At 48.9% G+C, this 17,837-nt stretch overlaps 2 protein-coding genes across 4 annotated transcripts in view; one reads left to right on the top strand and one right to left on the bottom strand.

Moving 5' to 3' along the window:
* LOC144179561 (uncharacterized) overlaps positions 1-4,922 on the top strand; it is a 22,350-nt gene extending 17,428 nt beyond the window's left edge. The window contains exons 4-5 of one of the 2 annotated variants that reach the window (XM_077707965.1): positions 2,351-2,513; positions 3,507-4,922. In XM_077707965.1, the coding sequence (XP_077564091.1) occupies positions 2,351-2,513; positions 3,507-3,555 (212 nt within the window). In that variant the 3' untranslated portion in view covers positions 3,556-4,922. Of the gene's footprint in view, positions 1-2,350 lie in introns of both variants that reach the window. The other variant, XR_013324283.1, reaches the window with a different exon arrangement.
* LOC144179560 (uncharacterized) overlaps positions 1-14,588 on the bottom strand; it is a 21,649-nt gene extending 7,061 nt beyond the window's left edge. The window contains exons 1-5 of one of the 2 annotated variants that reach the window (XM_077707963.1): positions 14,180-14,588; positions 13,283-13,369; positions 12,750-12,954; positions 6,417-6,907; positions 4,894-5,186 (exon numbers count right to left, since the gene is read on the bottom strand). In XM_077707963.1, the coding sequence (XP_077564089.1) occupies positions 4,894-5,186; positions 6,417-6,907; positions 12,750-12,931 (966 nt within the window). In that variant the 5' untranslated portion in view covers positions 12,932-12,954; positions 13,283-13,369; positions 14,180-14,588. Of the gene's footprint in view, positions 1-4,893; positions 5,187-6,416; positions 6,908-12,749; positions 12,955-13,282; positions 13,420-14,179 lie in introns of those variants that run through there. The other variant, XM_077707964.1, reaches the window with a different exon arrangement.
* Positions 14,589-17,837: the final 3,249 nt, after the last annotated feature.

Genomic DNA, 17,837 nt, shown 5'->3' on the forward strand with positions numbered 1-17,837 from the left:
AAGGTCTGAATAGTGCAGGTGTCCTCATTCAGTTGCAGGAGCTTTTTGTTGCCTTTGAACCTATAGAAGCTTGACTGTTGTGCCGACGGCACATTGGGATGCCTGTCCGGTATTAGGTGGTGGCTGAACCATTTGCCAAGGGCCTTTCAGCTGATGCCAAATAGCTTTCGTCAGCGTAGTTGTACGTTGTTTTATCATACTGTGCTAGCATTCGTTGTCGGTGCTCGTTGGCGCACCAATTAGTTTAGGCACTTTTTTTGCTGCAGCTGTCACCTTCCAAATGATATTAAGGGCATTTTCACCTCATTCACCCTTTCTGTTAAAGCTAGTGATCAAGCGAACTCCTTTCTTTCCACTTCTTCCTCACAATTTTTGCGTGATGCTTTCCACCTCAAAGAATGCCAAAAGCTCTCTTTTCAGTGTTAGGCCCTAGTTCATAATGTTCATGCGTATTGAAACAACAGCAGTTGGTGACCTTAGGTTGTCCACATAGAGCCCTCAGCCTGACCATAATACAGTGGAACCCCATTACTACGTTTTCCACCGGACCGGGAAAAGAAAACGTCACAGCTGGGAAAACGAAAGAGTGAGGAAAGCCACGAAAATGGGTCGGCGTCTTACTGGCGTCATTAAAGGAGTACTGAGACGAAATTTTGTTGTGTTGTTTTTTTCGCTGCTATGCATGCCTACCAGCCCACTAATCATAGAATGACAGATTAGACGGTCGAGCGCAGTGTAAACATTCATTTACGGCATCGTTTATTCGTGTCAGTTTCGGTTTCGACAAAACGAACGCCGAGCGGCCGCCATGACAGGAGGTATCACGTGACGTCACCATTCTTGCCGTATCACTGCCGCTCTGGTAGTGTGCGCGCACTCAGACCGGCCGAGGTCTTCACCGTCCCCACAGGCCCGGGCAGCATGACGTCAGTACCAAAATCATGACGTGTACACACGCCCGAGCAGCGTGCGCCAACCACAGCCAGTGCGTCGGCTTCGTCACGGGAGCCCCAACGTCGGCAGTTTGGGGCAAGTAGCAGATGATGTCATGTCGGTCCGCTCTGGGCTTTCTCGTGCGGGCGAAGATTAAAATGGATTTTAAATACGCTTCACTGAACGGTTGCTGTTGAAACTTGCTGGGAGATATCTCCTGATAAAAAGGAAGCATTCTACATAGTTATCTCAGCTTTGAAATTTCGTGCCAGTACTCCTTTAAATGACCCCCTATCTGGAACTCCATTGTTGCCCACTTCATTTCTGCCCGTTCCACCAAATGTAGGGGTGTTTTTTTGCATTTTTCATGTGCACATTCAGTGTTGCCAAGAGCAATTAAGACGGGCGTCAAGTCATGATAGTCGTCGCAAAATCATTGTACTACTCGCTCGTCGTCACCTTACTCATGAAGGTCGACAACAAAATCGAGCGTCGTGAAATCCCCGTACCACGTGCTAGCCGTTCCGACCGCCTGTATGGGTGGTGTAGAAAGTGCAGTTTGCAGAAAGGCGGTGTAGAAGGACTGGCACAAGTGACGGTATGGGTGGTGTAGAAAGTGCCGAGAGTGGCAAGGAAGGAGCAGCAGACGATGCATCGAGACCGATCTCAACGGTACCGCACCGGCAGCAGCATCGGCCCGTGCCGCGGTACTGGAAGGCCAAGCTCTTTGCCAACTGACCCAATCTAAAAACGCTGCACGGCACCATTACAACAGTGCGGCGGCGTTAACATCACGCACTTCCGGCGTTCCGAAGTAAAACTTCTGTTGTAAGCTCAGTGATGATCATAATAGCACTTTCGACAGATGGCCATCTAGTGACTGCCTCTCCAACTCGCTTGCAGCTTCTTGTAGGTTGTTTAGTAACAAATCCTGGCCAAGACTCATCAAAAGCCAAAATGGCGGTGCCCAAGCCGCTTTGGAGTGTCAGGTTGCGACGCATTATACGGTAACAGGCCCACAGTTGCGACGTTACAGCGGGGTTCGCAATATGTTATATCCTATGGGAGCTATGCCGGGACCGATGGCACACAACGTAACAGCCAGGAAAATGCAACAGTGAGGAATGTAACAGCGGGGTTCTACTGTATTCCCTCACAACCGGCCTTTCTGGCATATAAAAAGTATTTGCCCAGTGCATCAGACCTACCCACCCCTCCCTATTGACACATCATGGCCTCTAGGCCCATGTGAAGGCAATGGTATCATCCACACGAGCCTAGTTTGCCGTGCTATGCCATCTGTAAACCAGACATGCACTTATGTTACGGAGGCACCTCTTCCATTTGTTTTAGGAGAGCTCAGCCCTAGGCCCTTGTCTTTGTGTTGCCCCACCGTCTTGCCTGATCATCTACACAGACTCAACACAGGCTACTCGAGAGATGCGGCGTGTACACAGCACATTGAGCATTACATTCGACGTGCACCGGATGCTGAAATCGTTCCCGTGCCCTGTTTGCATCCTCTGGACATGTTGCAGCACACCTGCCCACTTGGAGGCCAACTTGGCTGCTCATAATCCGTAAGCTACGGACCCGCTCCCGCTTCTGCAGCTGTCACTGCAGGATGCTCTTCTACTTAAAGGGCGGACAACCGATTTTTGTCGTGCATATGCTCTCTAGCTCGTATAAAAGCCAGCATTTGATATAGCCCGGTAACCACAAGAAATTTCTAAACAAATTGGCGGAAATAATTTTAATTTGGCAGCAAACTTCCTGAAATCGGAAGGGTGGCGGTTCTCGAAACTTGACACTACAATATGTGTCCCCGTCACGTGACCTGAAAACCTAGCTGCTACTGTAACTGCTGAAACGTTTATTCACTTATTGAAAACCTTTTCACACAAGTATTTGTAATAGTTAAAATTGTATATGTATTTTTAAACACTATTTTGTAAATTTTTGAGACACGCTACCCGCCGCCGCTGGGTTCCTCTCAGTGTGGATAACTGAGCATCCATGCTCAGAATCAATGGCAGCGTTCAGTAAACAGACCCAGTGAAGAAGCTTTGATGATTCTGCCTGAGTCAGGGACTTTCTTCTGCCAAAGTATTCAATTTCAGTTTTCAAATAATCCAACGGAAGAAAAAAAGAAAAGACAAGCCTGGGGAGAAGCGAACTTCTGACCCCCACAACGTGAAGCCAGATTCTACCTATTGTCCATCCCAGCAGATGGCACCTTCGTGCAAAATAGACTGGTGAATTAAAAAAAGCACATAAAGGAATAAGGAAGCCTGCGATTCACACTTTTCTTTAACTGGGGACGAATTTTTAAATATCGCTTTTCATCTGGCATACAGACAAAAGTATGTTGCCACGCTACTGTGTGTCATGGTTGCCAGCATTATTTTTGGGAGGACACATACGGTTCGTAGATCTAAAAAATTCCGATTTGAAAAGTTCTAGGGCGTTATCGGCAAAACCGTTTATCGTTAAGGTGCTTTAAGTGATGCACTTTCATTTGGGATAGAGAATATATACTCTACAAAAATTGGTTGTCTGTCCCTTTAAAACAGCCTCTCTTCGGCACTCCACGTGTGGCCGTCTTCCTCTGCATGGGGCTGACTTTCCTGGCGGTTGAACCCACCGTGAGGTGGTCACGCTCTGGAGAATTTGCTTGGGTGTTCATGCAACGTGGACTTCTAGCCTTGTGGTGACTAATTCAACTTGCCCCTACCGCCCTACTTCTGCTGCGGAAGCGACATTGGACCACCCCCTGGGGACATGCCCAGGACTCCAATCAGCCCGAACCCAGCACTTGGTAGCCCTAGGAAATCGCCCAGGCCGTCCACCCGATATTCATTAGTGGACGCATGGTCAGCTTTACAAGCTGCTGTATGACTATCTTGCTGCGACTGGCCTATACAGCATTCTGTGGTGCATAAAACCACTTGCCTCCAGTTTCTTTCCAATTTTTTTTAACCTTCCGTTACTTTCATGCCCTGTGGCAAAATGGCGCAATAAAAAACAAGTCTCTTTCTAGACTACTGTGAGGAACATCTTTGCAAATTGGGGCGCATCAAGCAGTCATCGCTGCTTCATGCATGCAGGCATGTCAGAATATGCACTCGATTTCAGCACCACCTCTGCTACAGAAAGTGGCACCATTGGTAACCATGGCACTGCTCTTGACGGCAAAAATATGAATGCTCTCAGGCCAACATTCCCTGTCGTGTGTAAGCCGAAAATGGCGAAAGAGCCACATCCCTGTTGCTCTCTCCTGTTCCTAGATTTTGCATGTGCTCCCGGCTTGGGCAGTCACCCGATTGGCAGCGCCACTTCGTGGAAACTATAAGAAACAATTCGCAGGGTTTGTCTAGCCGTTGTGAGGTGGTGCTCCTACATGTCCATGTTTTCTTAGTGTTTGCCTGTCAAGCTGCATGTCGTGCCCGAGTGGAGACATAAGGGCAGACGCCCATTTATTACAGATGTTGGCACTGGCTTTTCTTTGCGAGTCACTGCTATATTGTGCAGAAAATTGGACCTACCAGCACGTGCCACCTGGTCAAGTTAGAATTATGCACCCTCCAGTGTCAAGATATCAGTCAAGACACATACTTAAATTACATGTACTTCTGTCCCTCCAGGTGGTTCTTTCCCTTAATAACAATTTCAATTTATCGTCTTTTGCACTTGAAGAAAATGGCTGACCAATAATGTTGCCCTTTGACCAAACTTGGCAGTAAATGTCTGCTTTGGTTGAAAGCTCAAAAAATAAGAAAAGAATTTTGCACCATGCCCTCATGATTGTACTGGTCCTTTTCCCTGTGCATTGTTTTTATAATCTTTCCATTAGGTTCAGCAACACATGCTTATTGACTTGTGACATAGATTTGACAACCCTTTCAAAAAGAAAATGACAAGACATTGTCAGTGAAAGCACCACACGTGCATGTCACTTACGCTGAGTCCGCCGAAGCACAGTGGGTAGGCCTCCTTGAGGAGTGCAAATGCTGTGGCGTAGGCCTCGGCTGTCTGGGCGTTGTGGAGCAAGACAGCTATGGGGACTGCCCCAGCACTCGTTGCAGCCAGCAGAACTGTGACTGTGGCATGTGTCGCATCACAGGATGACGTCGAGTCAACAAAAATCAGTTCGCGTGCTGCGTGGAGTTGCTGGGCCCGCCTCATAATTGGCGTGGCAACAAGGACTGCCCAGGAGGCGCCATCCTTGGTGCGGTTCAGCCGGACATCAATCCCTGCATAAAGATAAGAGTAGATGACGAGCAGGTAATAACACCGTGCAGTTTTAAATAATAAGATTTATGCAGTTATAGGAGTCACCAAAAGCATGAATCCCTTGCCAAGGAGTCCTGCTACAGATACAGTAGACTAGGGGTTCTCAGGCATGTTGGTCCGAGGGAACCCTGCAAAGCTCCACTAAGTGCCAAGGAACACCCCCCCTCGCCAATTTATTGCTCTTGAATGTTGACTTTACACGACCACATAAGCTTGCTGCACCTATCTCCAAACAGGAGAAATCCGCATCGGGGTAATATAAGGCCAAGATTGAAGTGCAATAGTTTAACCACGCGGCCCGCTTTCGGAGTCTGGCTGCCTACAAGCTGCTGGCGGTATTTATTGCGCAGCTCGCACATTTGTGTTATGCACCGAGATGCGCTTACTGACAATTGGGCATGAGTAATGGAGGTTGCTTAGATCAACTGCACCTCGGGTTCGCCATATAAGTTACTTGGCGAGCGTGGAACAAGGAAAAATTTATCGGTGGCTCACAGAACCCCGAGGAGGAGCCTGCGGAACCGACTTTGAGAAACCATGCTAGACCATGCAGCAATTGGAATCGGCCTAGAGGGACCTGGTGTACCCTTTGCCAATGCTATGGAGCAAACAGGGTTGCATAGGGACAGTTAGTACTCTCCCGCATCATTTTTGTCGATGTGATTAGTATGTTGAGCTATTTCTTAGTATGTACAGCTATTTCATATAAAGAAAGTGCATGTTTGTATCTCTCCCCCTCAGTCATTTGTTATGCTGGAGGCAGTAATGCAATGGCGGTTCAAATTATGCGCACATTAGCGAACAGGTTATGATTCAACACATTGACAAACAATATAGTGGTCGACTTGAAATTTCAGCTTGAACAAAAAACGATAGGACTTAGGAAGGAAACACGGACACAGTCCTTCCTAAGTCCTATCGTTTTTTGTTCAAGCTGAAATTTCAAGTCGATATGGAAAACCAACTCGCCCAAACCCAAGCAATTCTGAATATAGTGGTAACATACCATGTTGCATTTGCAACGAAGTTCTCTAATCTCCTTGGCTGCGTTCTCACAGCCTGCCTATGGCTGCCGTTAACACGAGCAGGAACTACATGTGCTATGCTGAGCAGAGTTGAACAAAACTTCTTTTTTTTTCCTCCAGTGCCACATTCCGTAGCTGTGGCACAAGTTAACACAGCATGCTCACCTTGCTCTTCGTATGTTGGCATCTTCTCTGCCAGCTTGTCCAGGGGGTCCACCTGCTTGCCAAAATTCTCCTGCCGCCAGAGTCTGTGCCAGTAGTAGACTGCGGCTGGCAGGGGGTTGAGAGCAGCATTGGCCAGCAGGGTGAAGCCTCCCTCTTGCACAAGGAGCTTGCTCTCGTGGAGCCGGATGGCTTCCGCAGGGGACATGGCGTCTTCGAAGTAGCCCACGAATGTCTCCTTGGTCGTGGTGGCGGGACCCAGACGCCGCAGGGCATCGGCAGATGTGGTGCTATGGCTGTGGCCCTCTTGGTGCCACAGCCTAATCACTGCAGGCAGGGGGCTCGGCCTTCTCAAGAAAGCATCGTTCTTTTTTGTGTGCCTGTTCGTTTTTTTTATTTTTATATCTATCTTAGCCGGGCAAGAGGCACCGCTGCTGCCAGATGGCTTCTTTCGTGCGTTCTGTTTACAACGCCATGTTTTATGGAGCACCATCCTGAAAAGAAAAAAAATGAAGAAAAGATTACAGCAGCATGTGTAACTGAGGAGGCATGTGGGGCAAATCATGCCTCCACTGCACCAGTGAAAAGCTTTTGGTAGCGTGTGTTCCTTGAGTGTCTGGGTCATTTCTGAGCTGCGTGCCCCTGTGCTTGAAACGGTGTTGTAGGAAAGGGAGCCATGGACTCGGTTACGCTGTGTGGCTCTCCTACATTTATTCAGGTGCGTAAGGCCCGGCCGGAACTTAGATAGCGGCGTAGACATGCGACCGGCCCTGGAGCACAGTCCTGTTCATGATGAGGATAGTGGCGCTGCAAGCAGATGATGATGCACCACTACAAATTAAAGCAGTACAGTACTGACACTGCAGTATGACTTCTAAAAATTAATGCGGTGCACTTTATGAAGATGTCAAGATGCCTTCCTGCGGTGATGGGCATAGAAGTTGCTTGGAACAATTTAAAGCAGTATCATTGCCTCAGCTTTGAGCAGCCAGAAAACAGCTTGGGCCAGCTGTTCTGTGACATAAAACTAGCTTAGAGAGGCATTTTGCAAAAAACTTCCAGCTTGTCAGACTCAAAGCGGTCTGCCCCTTTCCCTCTCAGCAGCATGTATATTAGTCAAGAAGGAAACCAACAAGCACATTCACTGCAAAAATAGCCACACAGTCAACATTTCAGGGGGGCTTGTGGCATCTTTTGGTCCCTTCAGCCTTACCACCCCCACCTTTGGGCAGTTTCAGAGTGCCTCAATTCAGAGACTAGTTTTTAATTGAAATAAAGGGGAAACAGGTATAGCTGGTCTCAAAAGGTGGCCTCTTCATTCCTTTGAAGCACACGACAAGGCATCAAAATAGTGACAAAGACGCAAAGAAGTTAGGTGTGCCCGACAGCACCCAGCATCCTGCTCCTGGGCTTTTAGCGGCCAAAGCAGAAACTGATACCATGAATGAAGCTGTAGATCATCAGTGGCAACACGTCTTAACTAATTAAATATAGTTTTATGGGTTAAGACGGACTCGTAAAATAGTGTCTACTCCTTTAAAATATCGAACAATTTTTACAAAATCTCTTGGCTTACTGATAATTTAATAAAGTTCGCCTTTTGCAGAATAAAAAAAAATGCTCATCACGTTGTGTCTGGTGTAACCCCATTTAAAATCTTTTTTTTGCTTGCAGTGTCAGACATAAAATGTATTAATAAGGTATAGGTTTGGGCGAAGTGGGTGTATCATGTCGATTACTTTCTTCCTTGTCATCTTTTTGTGCAGTGAATGTTTATTATGAAATATGTGCTGTTAACAAGGGCTCTCCTGGTAGTTTACAAAAGGTATTATAAATGGGCCATGAAGACAAAAAGCAAGTTCTGTTCATTAAAACTACTGCTTTGTCTGAAAGTAATGCTAGTGCCACCTTTGCAGTTGAGATGTAAACGCTGAGGAAACAGTGGAGCTGGCAGTCTTCACTAGCTCTAACTTGGCTTTTCACAGGTATGCTTATCGTAACGGTCACTGATGCCGTTGAGTGCATGCCGCATCCCTCAGCTTGGAGAGCACCTGCATGTGGGATCTTATGTCGTCGCTAGGCACAGCCAATCCTGATGCACGCCTCCCCCACCCGAACATCTGTGCCGTGACACGCATTCCCCGCACCTGCTTGCCAGCTCCTTTCTTCCACGTCACTTCCCCTCACACTTGTTGGCTTAGTATTTTCCTCCTCTCCACTTTGCTGCACTAATTATTGTGAAACGCCAGGCAACGCCCGTGCTTGAACCCAAAGAAAATGCTAAGTGCCCGAAACGAACGTGATGATAGCGCGCAATCGGATAGAGAGAGAAAGACAAGACTTCTTTATTGAGCGAGGTTTGACGGGGGGTGGTTCCTTATTTCAGGTAACTGTGTGCCGTCACAGCCATCTGAAGTTGATCACAAGGTAGGGAGCTAGACAGCAGTATCTCCCACTGCTCCAATTTCATTGCACGAGGGACCCAGGTTTGATTCAGAAGACGAAAAGCATTGAGGCATGCACTCCCAACCCCTGCTCGCGGGCTCCTTGCCTCCTGGCCACTTTCCCTCACACATCTGGCTGTAGCACTTTCCTTCTCTCCATTTTGCTGCGGCAAGTTTCGAACCCCACCAGGCACAGAGGTAACTCGAGCTTAAGCAGCTCCGCTGTTAAAAAAGACGAGGAAGTGGCGACTTCCGAGCAACTTTCTGACATGTCTCTACGACATCGTGGAATCTTGTTTGTGCGATCGGTGGGTAGCGACCACAGCCACTGGCAAGAAATGTGACTGGCCGCTTGTAGTGGGTCGTGTTGTTCTGTTTGGTTGTACCATGTGAATGCTAATGTGCAGGCAACATGACTCATATTATGTCACTTTAGTGCAAAATTTGAAAGTTTTCCAATATTTCTCGCCTTTTTTATGTTAAAAAGCATCTTTTATGGCTGGAATAGAGCTGTGTTACTAAAGGTCCCTTTTTCAAATTCAATAAAGTTGAATTTTGTCGTCATGGCCCCTTTAAATGCCTTAAGAAATTTTGTCTTGTGTCCCTGGTCTACCACTTTCAGCCGACAATGTTGGGTAACAGGGCACAGATTGGTTTTTATAGTTCAGTAAACGACTGGAAACAAACAAAAAAATAAATCCAGGGAAGCTTGCACTCATGCACAAGACTGGGAGGGCGAGGCTGTTTTAGGTGAGCATTGCCGGGCACATGGTTAAGTTTCAGTATTGTTGCTTATTTGCATAGGCGTGGTGCTAGCAATTGTCGCCATGTGCATTGAACAGGTTTTTGTTGTCTTTGCGGCGAGTGGTGGATGAAAAGTCATTCTCAGCATCGTAGACTTTCATCAGCTCTTTGTCATCGACTCGAGTCAGCGGTTGGATCTGTAAGTCGTCTCGGGAAGGACTGGGCACACTTGTAGCAATGTCTCTCGTGATCCATAATGGCTTCTACAAAATGCGGTGGCCACAGTGGTCTCTCCCAAGCCGCATGTCTTTTAAACACTGCTACGTGCAAGGGCTCTTTTTACTGAGCTTGTGTGCACAACAACACGAGGACAAATGAACGAGGGGTGTACGCTATGACGTGTCTGTCATTTCGAGCAAGTGTTGCCACAAATAGAATGAACACTGGAGATTTTTTTTTTTTTTTTTTGGCCCTCTCTTTCAGCCAATCTCTCTCAGTGGGTATGCACTCTGGGAGTTTTTTGCAACATGGGAATTAAGGCCAGTAACTACAGCTTTGCAGTTAAAAAGTTGATTTGAACAGACTGGACTAGGAAAATGTTTATTTATATTTTGTTAGTCGTTGGGTGGCACCCCACTTGGGTTCCTGTGCCACGTGCTGCAGCTCACGATGGGGTCAGCACGGGCATTTACAACTGGTTCAGGGCTCCAACGGCCTCTACTGCTTTATGTGCCCGCTGGGTCAGACCGATCTGGTCATCACAGCAGTTGCTGGCCAGCAGTGCCACCCATTGCTCCGCATTAGGGTTTCCGATTTTGGGGACAGCCATTGTGCTTTGGCATTCCCATGCGGTGTGGATTTTTCCTGATGGCCCAGTGGGCATATAGTGTAGGGTAAATTGTACTCAGCGTGTTTAAAGGAGCCATGAAGACAAAATACAAGCTGGGTTTATTAGAAAGACTGCTTAGTTCCAATAACAATGATACCAATATCATCGCAATCTTTGAACGAATAACGGAGATATGAAAGAAAACGTGTGAAGCAGTCGCGGCCCCCTAGCCAATTTCCCAAGCCAATTTTCTATGACGTCACGGAACCTTGTTTGTGCGATTGGCGGCCGCCTAACTGAGCCGTCGTGATGACACATGACTGGACGTCTGTAATGGGGCCTCTAGTTCCATTTGACCGCATCACTTGAATGCTAAAGTGCAGTTAACACACTGAAAATTGTGTTTTATTGTTGGCCCGCATGACATCATTCTTGCTCATAACACGTCAATGTGGCGCCAAATTTGAAAGTTTTTAAATACTTCTTGCTTTTTTTTTTTTGGTTAAAAAACATCTTTCGAGGCTGTAATGGAGCTGAGTGAGATACTGAATCCTAGTTCTTTCAAATTAAACGAAATTGTATTTTCTCTTCATGGCTCCTTTAAGTTTGAGAACGTACTTGTCTGCGGCTGTCTCCAGTTGGTGGATTCTGCCCTCGTGAGGGATTCGTGTGGCACAGGGTATCTTTTCCTGATACCACGGTAATATGCTGCCCTGGGGAGTGGCATGGGTTCTTCAAGGTCCTAATCATCAGGTGCTTGGTTTGCAGTATATTCCCGAGTGTGCTGGGCCCCACAGGCTCCTGTGTTGTATCTTAGGTGGATGCTGAGGTTGTTGGGGTACACCGCCTTTAGTCTGGAAGAGTACAGCCTCACAAATTTTTAATAATATAGCAGGAGCGACAACTGATCGGCATGTCAGCACCTTATCACGGTGTTCCCTGGCCAAACAGGCGAGAGTACGCGCATGCGCCTAAAACTATCTGTTGTGGGAGTGTCATCTGCTATGCTGTTCTCCTCAAGACAACACACCCCCTGATTTTTCTTATCTTGCAAGGTCGTTTCGGTACCGCAAAAAGTAGCTAAGCACTGTGTTTTATTGTTATCAGATTTCTTATTCATCACATTATATTGCAAAGCAGCCTATGGCTATTCCAGCCATAACACTGGTCCTGTTCTACTTTTATTTATCTTTTCCATGACATTCCTCACGCTAGGAGGGGGCAAATGACCCGGAAAAAAAAAATCACACGCGCATTTGATATGCCCATGTGCATCCAATAACCACGGTTTCTCATGAACAGTTATTCACATGCAGTGGCAGGGAGTGTACCACTCTCAAGGAGACAGCATAGCAGACGGTACTCGTACAGCCAATAGCCCTATGCGCATGTGCGTACTCTTGCCTATTTCGCTGCTGATAAGGCGCTAACATGCCGATCGATCGTCGCTCCCGCTATATTGTTAAAAATTTGGGAGGCTGTACACAAAGTGTGTGGTGGCTTACTTGTCTGGTCAGAAAGTGTCTACAAGTTTTTTTGCAAATGGGAAATTGGTGTGAATGGCCCGTCCAGAAATGTTCTGCTGCTTCTAAAGCGACAGCTAGCTCCTTGGCATCTGTCACGGTACGATGACATAGCGAGCCACAGGAGCTAATATGGAGGTTTGGGTGTATGACTACAGCTACCCTCCGTCCTTTCCTTGGATCTTGTCCATGAGCATCAAATGCAGAAGCTTGTGTGAAAATTTGCTTCGTGTAAATATTTGCTGTAAGACTAACAATATCAAATTAAAGGAACTAACAAACTTGCAGGTTATGGTGCTCTTACAAGTTTGGCAGTTCTCTTTCTTAAGGGGCTCTCATGTCATGAGAAGATGACACTAGGGCAGTGAGGCATAGCACTGAGCTAGCCTCCTCCTGCGAATGTATGTGCAACCCTCCTCCGCCACATACACAAAGCTGTGTGTGGCACGTAGCTTTGCTTCAGTTCTTTGATGGCTGACAGGTGAATACATCTTTTCACCTTTAACCTTGGTTTGGGGAACTTGTCCTACCGCAATGTAACAACGTGTAGCTTGGTTTTGAAGTGTGCACTAACGTGATAACACTGTTATTCTGACCCAATCACCCGCACATATACTTTGTTTGTCATGGTGTTTTCGAGAGGAATGGGGTGGAACACAAAATGTAGAGCTGCGGTGTTTTCAAGTTGGACGATTACCACAACACTCCTCAAAAAATGTGGGGCACCCATCTGCATGTGCACTATGGTCTTTCAAAGAAGCAGAATTGTGATCCCGCTAGTTATTACAATTCTCACTTTTGACACCTTGCTGTTGACTGCACAGACTCCACAATCCATGATGTGTTTGTCCGGAGGCCATACTCCTCCACCCAGTGGCAAGCTGAGCCTTCATCTTGCAGGTTGGCGCGCAAAACTTCGAGCTCACTGGATGAAGCTGCGTCATCTCTGATGCACTCTGGTGGCTCCGCTGTAGACATTATGCCAGCAAATGGTGGCAAGCCTGCAAAAGAATGCAAGCATAACAGCTTTGAGGCACAGATATTTATTACAAAGCGCCCAACTATCAGTGATACCGGCAGGTAGAACTTTGTTTAAAATGTCTGCTCAAATGTGTATAGATAGGACAACACAAGGAACCACAGATAGCTTGCCCTGACGTCGGCATAGCTGCCATGTTTGTGATTCACAAGCACAGCGAGAGGCTGCACTTTTATCCAATGCTCTTATGTCTGCAAAGGCACTATATTTTGTGTTGCTTGATGGCATTGACAAGTACTGCCAAAACAGGGACGCCCCATAAAAGGAGCGCAGGAACCAGTCGCACACACCTCGTGCCAGCTGGGCCCTGAGGAACCACGTGCACTAGGTGCTCATCATCCGTAGGGCCTCTCTCTGCCCACCGATACGGGCACCACCTGCAGGAGAGGAGTTCAAAAAAATGCATCCATCATGAAAAATGCAAGCATCACCTCGCCAAAATACAAGTTACATGTAGATTCACGCCTATACAGTGCATGTTTGTCGAGCAGAAACATTGCACTGCTTGGATCGTTCAAAAGTGTAACAAATATCAAAACAAGAACTTCCCTGCAGGTTTGCCATTATTTAGGCCAAGCTTGAAGCTTCAATTGAACCACAGCGGCTCAAATTCAATTAAGAAAGGGGCCGGGAGGGTGCATTAAATGAGATGAAGTGGTTTCATGTATTGAAAAATTTAAGTCTCCTTGGCAGGATGCCTGACTTGCAACGTCGGAAGCTGTGCTGAAAGTGACTTCCAGGGTAGTCACGTTGGCATCATAGCTAACAAAATTAGAGGATCCTCTTAATGAGTTTTCTTAGTGCCTAAAATTAGCCGCCTTTCTTAGTGCCAAAAATTAGCCGGCTTGTAAAACTCGATGCACGTTTTTTTTTTTTAATTAAGACACCGGCACTGCACAGCTCCAGTTCACGAGTGCGTGTACAGAAAACAGCAGAACAAGCTGAGATCGCATTTCAGCTTAATAATCCGTTCGCGCTGACTCGAGATCATCTTCGTAACCACGCGCAAAGAAACCAGTGTTTTACGCCGTGCAATATCTGATCTACATTACAGACATCCACACTACGCTGCCCCCTTCCGTGCGCGCAAGGACGAGAGAAATTTCACGAAAACAATTCATCAGCACACTGTGATTATAACAGTTCAGCAGCAAGCCAAAATGGCAGTGTGAGGAGAGCGCACTCACCCTTCGTTGCAGCACTGGGCGCTACTCCGACGGTGGCTCTACGGCTCTACTCCGATGACTTCCCCAGACGTAACTAGCGGCGATATCGCTCCTCGATACTCGAACGCTCACGTGCGGTCTAAATCGCGCGCTCATGCAAACTCAAAGGATGCCGTCGCTCGGCGCTCCACCGCTTCCGCGAAGTAGTAGAAATATCGCAGCGGCAGGTTCGCTCCCCGAATAGTCACTTTTCGCTTAGTTCCGGAATCGGGCAGCCGCGGCCGCTCCAACGTCCCTGACGCCGAGAGTACGGTACCTGCCGGCGTTGCTATGTGTGACGTTTCGGCGTCGCTCCTCTGAAACCAGCCAATCCTGTGTCGGTATGGTTGCTATGCGCTGGGCTCCCTGCATTTTAGAAATAAGCGGCCCGGGCAGCATGACGTCAGTCCCAAAACCATGACGTGTACACACGCCCGAGCAGCGCGCGCCAACCACAGCCAGCGCGTCGGCTTCGTCACGGGAGCCCCGACGTCAGCAGTTTGGGGCACGTAGCAGATGATGTCACGTCGGCCCGCTCTGGGCTTTCTCGTGCGGGCGAAGATTAAAATGGATTTTAAATATGTTTCGCTGAACGGTTGCTGTTGAAACTTGCTGGGAGATATCTCCTGATAAAAAGGAAGCGTTTTACATAGTTATCTCAGCTTTGAAATTTCGTGTCAGTACTCCTTTAAGTGCAAACGGCACAGGACGAGCACGGAGGAACGCGTACCCGACATGACCAAGCCTGCCGCTGAGAAGACGACAACAATGACGACGCATAGTTCCCGACCGCCAACACGCACAAAAGACACTTCGTACTTTCTTTCTCTGGTACGTGTAGTATCTGTTTTTACTTCAGTATGTTATAGTTTTTCTCCCCTCGAAATTGCGAACATCACTTCCCTCACACTCCACAGCTCTATTTTACCCTTAGTTTGAATTCTTGACCAGTTTCCCCAATCTGACTTGGCCAATCCCCCAGAGTGGGTACGCGCCACTGATTTTTGGTTCCAACCAACCAACCAATCCAAATACGACGCCCCGACGCACGCCAAACTCGAGGAAAGCGGCGTCCGACGTTCAGTTGTCAATCGACAACTTTGACGTCGTCGCCCTCATCGACACGGGAGCCCTCATCGACTCGGTAATGAGCGGGTCATTCGCGTCTAAGCTAAGGAAAGTTCCGACAAGATGGGACTGTCCGCACATACGCACAGCAGGAGTTCATCTCGTAACGCCAAGTGGAACGTACACATCGCGCGTCACCATAGACGGCACCACGTACCCTGGTGGCCGACCTGTGTGGACTCAGGTTCGCTACGCTCCTGCTTCGGAAGCTCTATGAGCCTACCGCAGCGTGCCAGCCGCCCAAATCCTGCCCCACGACCTTCTTCTAGACGCCCGCTTTCGCCTCATACCATTCAAGGTGAGCCCCTATCACCCAAGCCCAAGATTCGACCCGATTCTTGTGGGACCACGTTTTCGCCGGACGCTAAGCCTAACGCTACCTGGAAAGACCCCGACTCGCCAGCAGCGGCGGCGTCTGCCACGTCAGCTGCGCTCGCCTAACACCGCATCGCCCCGCGTTGCCTGGCGCGCTCGCTCGCCTCTCCGACAAGCGCAGCGATGGCGTCCGCTATGGAATGCGTCGTAGAAGGCCAGCCCATCGACCCGGCCGTCCTCGACGAGCCGGGCTGGGTACGCATCCGCCGAAACAGCTCGCGCACCAAGGCCACCCCACCCCTAACTCCCCCACCACGCAAAGCCCCAACGTCACCAGCGGCGGTGCACCGCCGCCACATCGCCGCAAACGCCGACCCACCCCAAAGCCCCCGCAGCCAGCTGAGCCCCTTCCTGCAGACGACATCAAGATCATACTCCGCCCTCAAGGAGGCCTGGCGCTCCACACCATATCTACACCATACCTCGCTGATATAATCCAAGAACAGGCGCAGGTACCCCGTACGCCGGAAGACCAACTGCGAATACACCACCGTTCCAACTTCATCATACTCAGCACTCCTTCGGAAGAAAGAGCCCATAAATACCTTGCCCTCTCCTCCCTGCGCTATCAAGACGCCACGTATCCCCTGGCCAACCATATACCTCCCCCCGCCAACACCACCGTCGGCGTGCTCTTTGACGTACCGCCCTCTGACGACTCGGACACCATCCTACGCAGTCTTGTGGACTACAACCCGGCTCTGCAAATTCTCGACGTCAAACGCCTGCACAACACTCACCTTGTTCAAATACTTTTCAACGGCACCCTGGTTCCTTACTGGGTACGCTACAGAGCCGCCCTCCTCCGCTGCTACCCCTTCAAACGCAAGTCTGAAGCATGTTTTAACTGCTGGACCCCCGGACACAGGAGAGACGTTTGCCCAAACCTGCCACCTACCCCACGCTGCACCACTTGCGGCACCACCAACCCGGCCGAACAGCACCCCTGCAAGCCGTCATGCATTCTCTGCGGAGAAGGCCACAGCACAGGAACAGCAGGCTGCGCCAAAAGGTTCCAGCCGCGGTGCACCCAGAAACCATCCCCATACCGGAATTCCCAGTCGGACCGAGCCAAAAACTCCCCAACTGCATCCGGCACGGCACCTCTCGCTTCTTCCTACTCGTCGAAGACCTACAGCCAAGTCCTCACGTCAACAGCAGGACCCACCATCAGCTGCTCATCAACTCAGGTGAGCTCCCGGGGTCTGCTCCCTCTCTCAACCCTCCCTCTCGCAAACACAACTACCACACCCACCATCCCCTCACAATATGAAGCACTCATCAAGGAAATCCAATCACTTCGAGCAGAGGTCGCCTTCGACAAGAAAACGCACTACTCCGCCAGCAGCAACACAGCCAACCCCAACCCCCTCCACTCCCCCCACCCCCACGAGCCCAACCTCGACCCAACCACCGTCCCCACCCAAACGCCACCTGTCAAACGCAAAGCCCCTTCACCAGAAGAGGGTTACGACAAGTCAGACAAAATCCCCCCCACCTAGCACAAGCTTTTGAGACACAACGACAAGAGTACTTAAACCTCCACCAAACCATCGTAGCAACCCAGACAGAAATGCAAGACTCAATTACTTCCCTCCATACGGAACTCCTTACATGCATGAAGGAACTACTACCTTCCAAATTCGCCCCGTCAATCTCTGACCCCACCCACTTTGCCCCTCTCCCTGACGACGATGACTTGGAAGAAGATATATGAAGCCTGCCAAATTTGGCAATGGAATTGCAGGGGCTTCGCCCACAAAAGAGCAGTCCTACAGACCCTCTTATCCACCCTGCCCACGCCTCCGGTAGTCATCGCGCTCCAAGAAACAGGCCCTTCTACTAAAGTCAAACTCCCTGGGTTTCAATCATTTCAATCACCCGATTTCCCATCTATCTCCACTCTGGTTCACCGCAACCTCCACACAGCTATCATCACCCTTCCCACGTCTCCTATTCCACATGTGCTAATCGCCGTTTATCCACCCAAACCCCCACAGCCCATTCTGTACATCCTCAATATTTATAGCGCCCCCAAAGAACACTCGCACAACTTCCATCCCCTATTCAAAGCAGCCCTCCACGTCGCCAACAAAAACCCCCTCCTCATACTAGGCGACTTTAATGCACCGCACCC

Source organism: Haemaphysalis longicornis, unplaced genomic scaffold (assembly GCF_048455015.1).
Source record: "Haemaphysalis longicornis isolate Haplotype H1 unplaced genomic scaffold, Haemaphysalis longicornis Haplotype H1 scaffold_4, whole genome shotgun sequence".
NCBI classification, from domain to species: Eukaryota; Metazoa; Arthropoda; class Arachnida; order Ixodida; family Ixodidae; genus Haemaphysalis; species Haemaphysalis longicornis.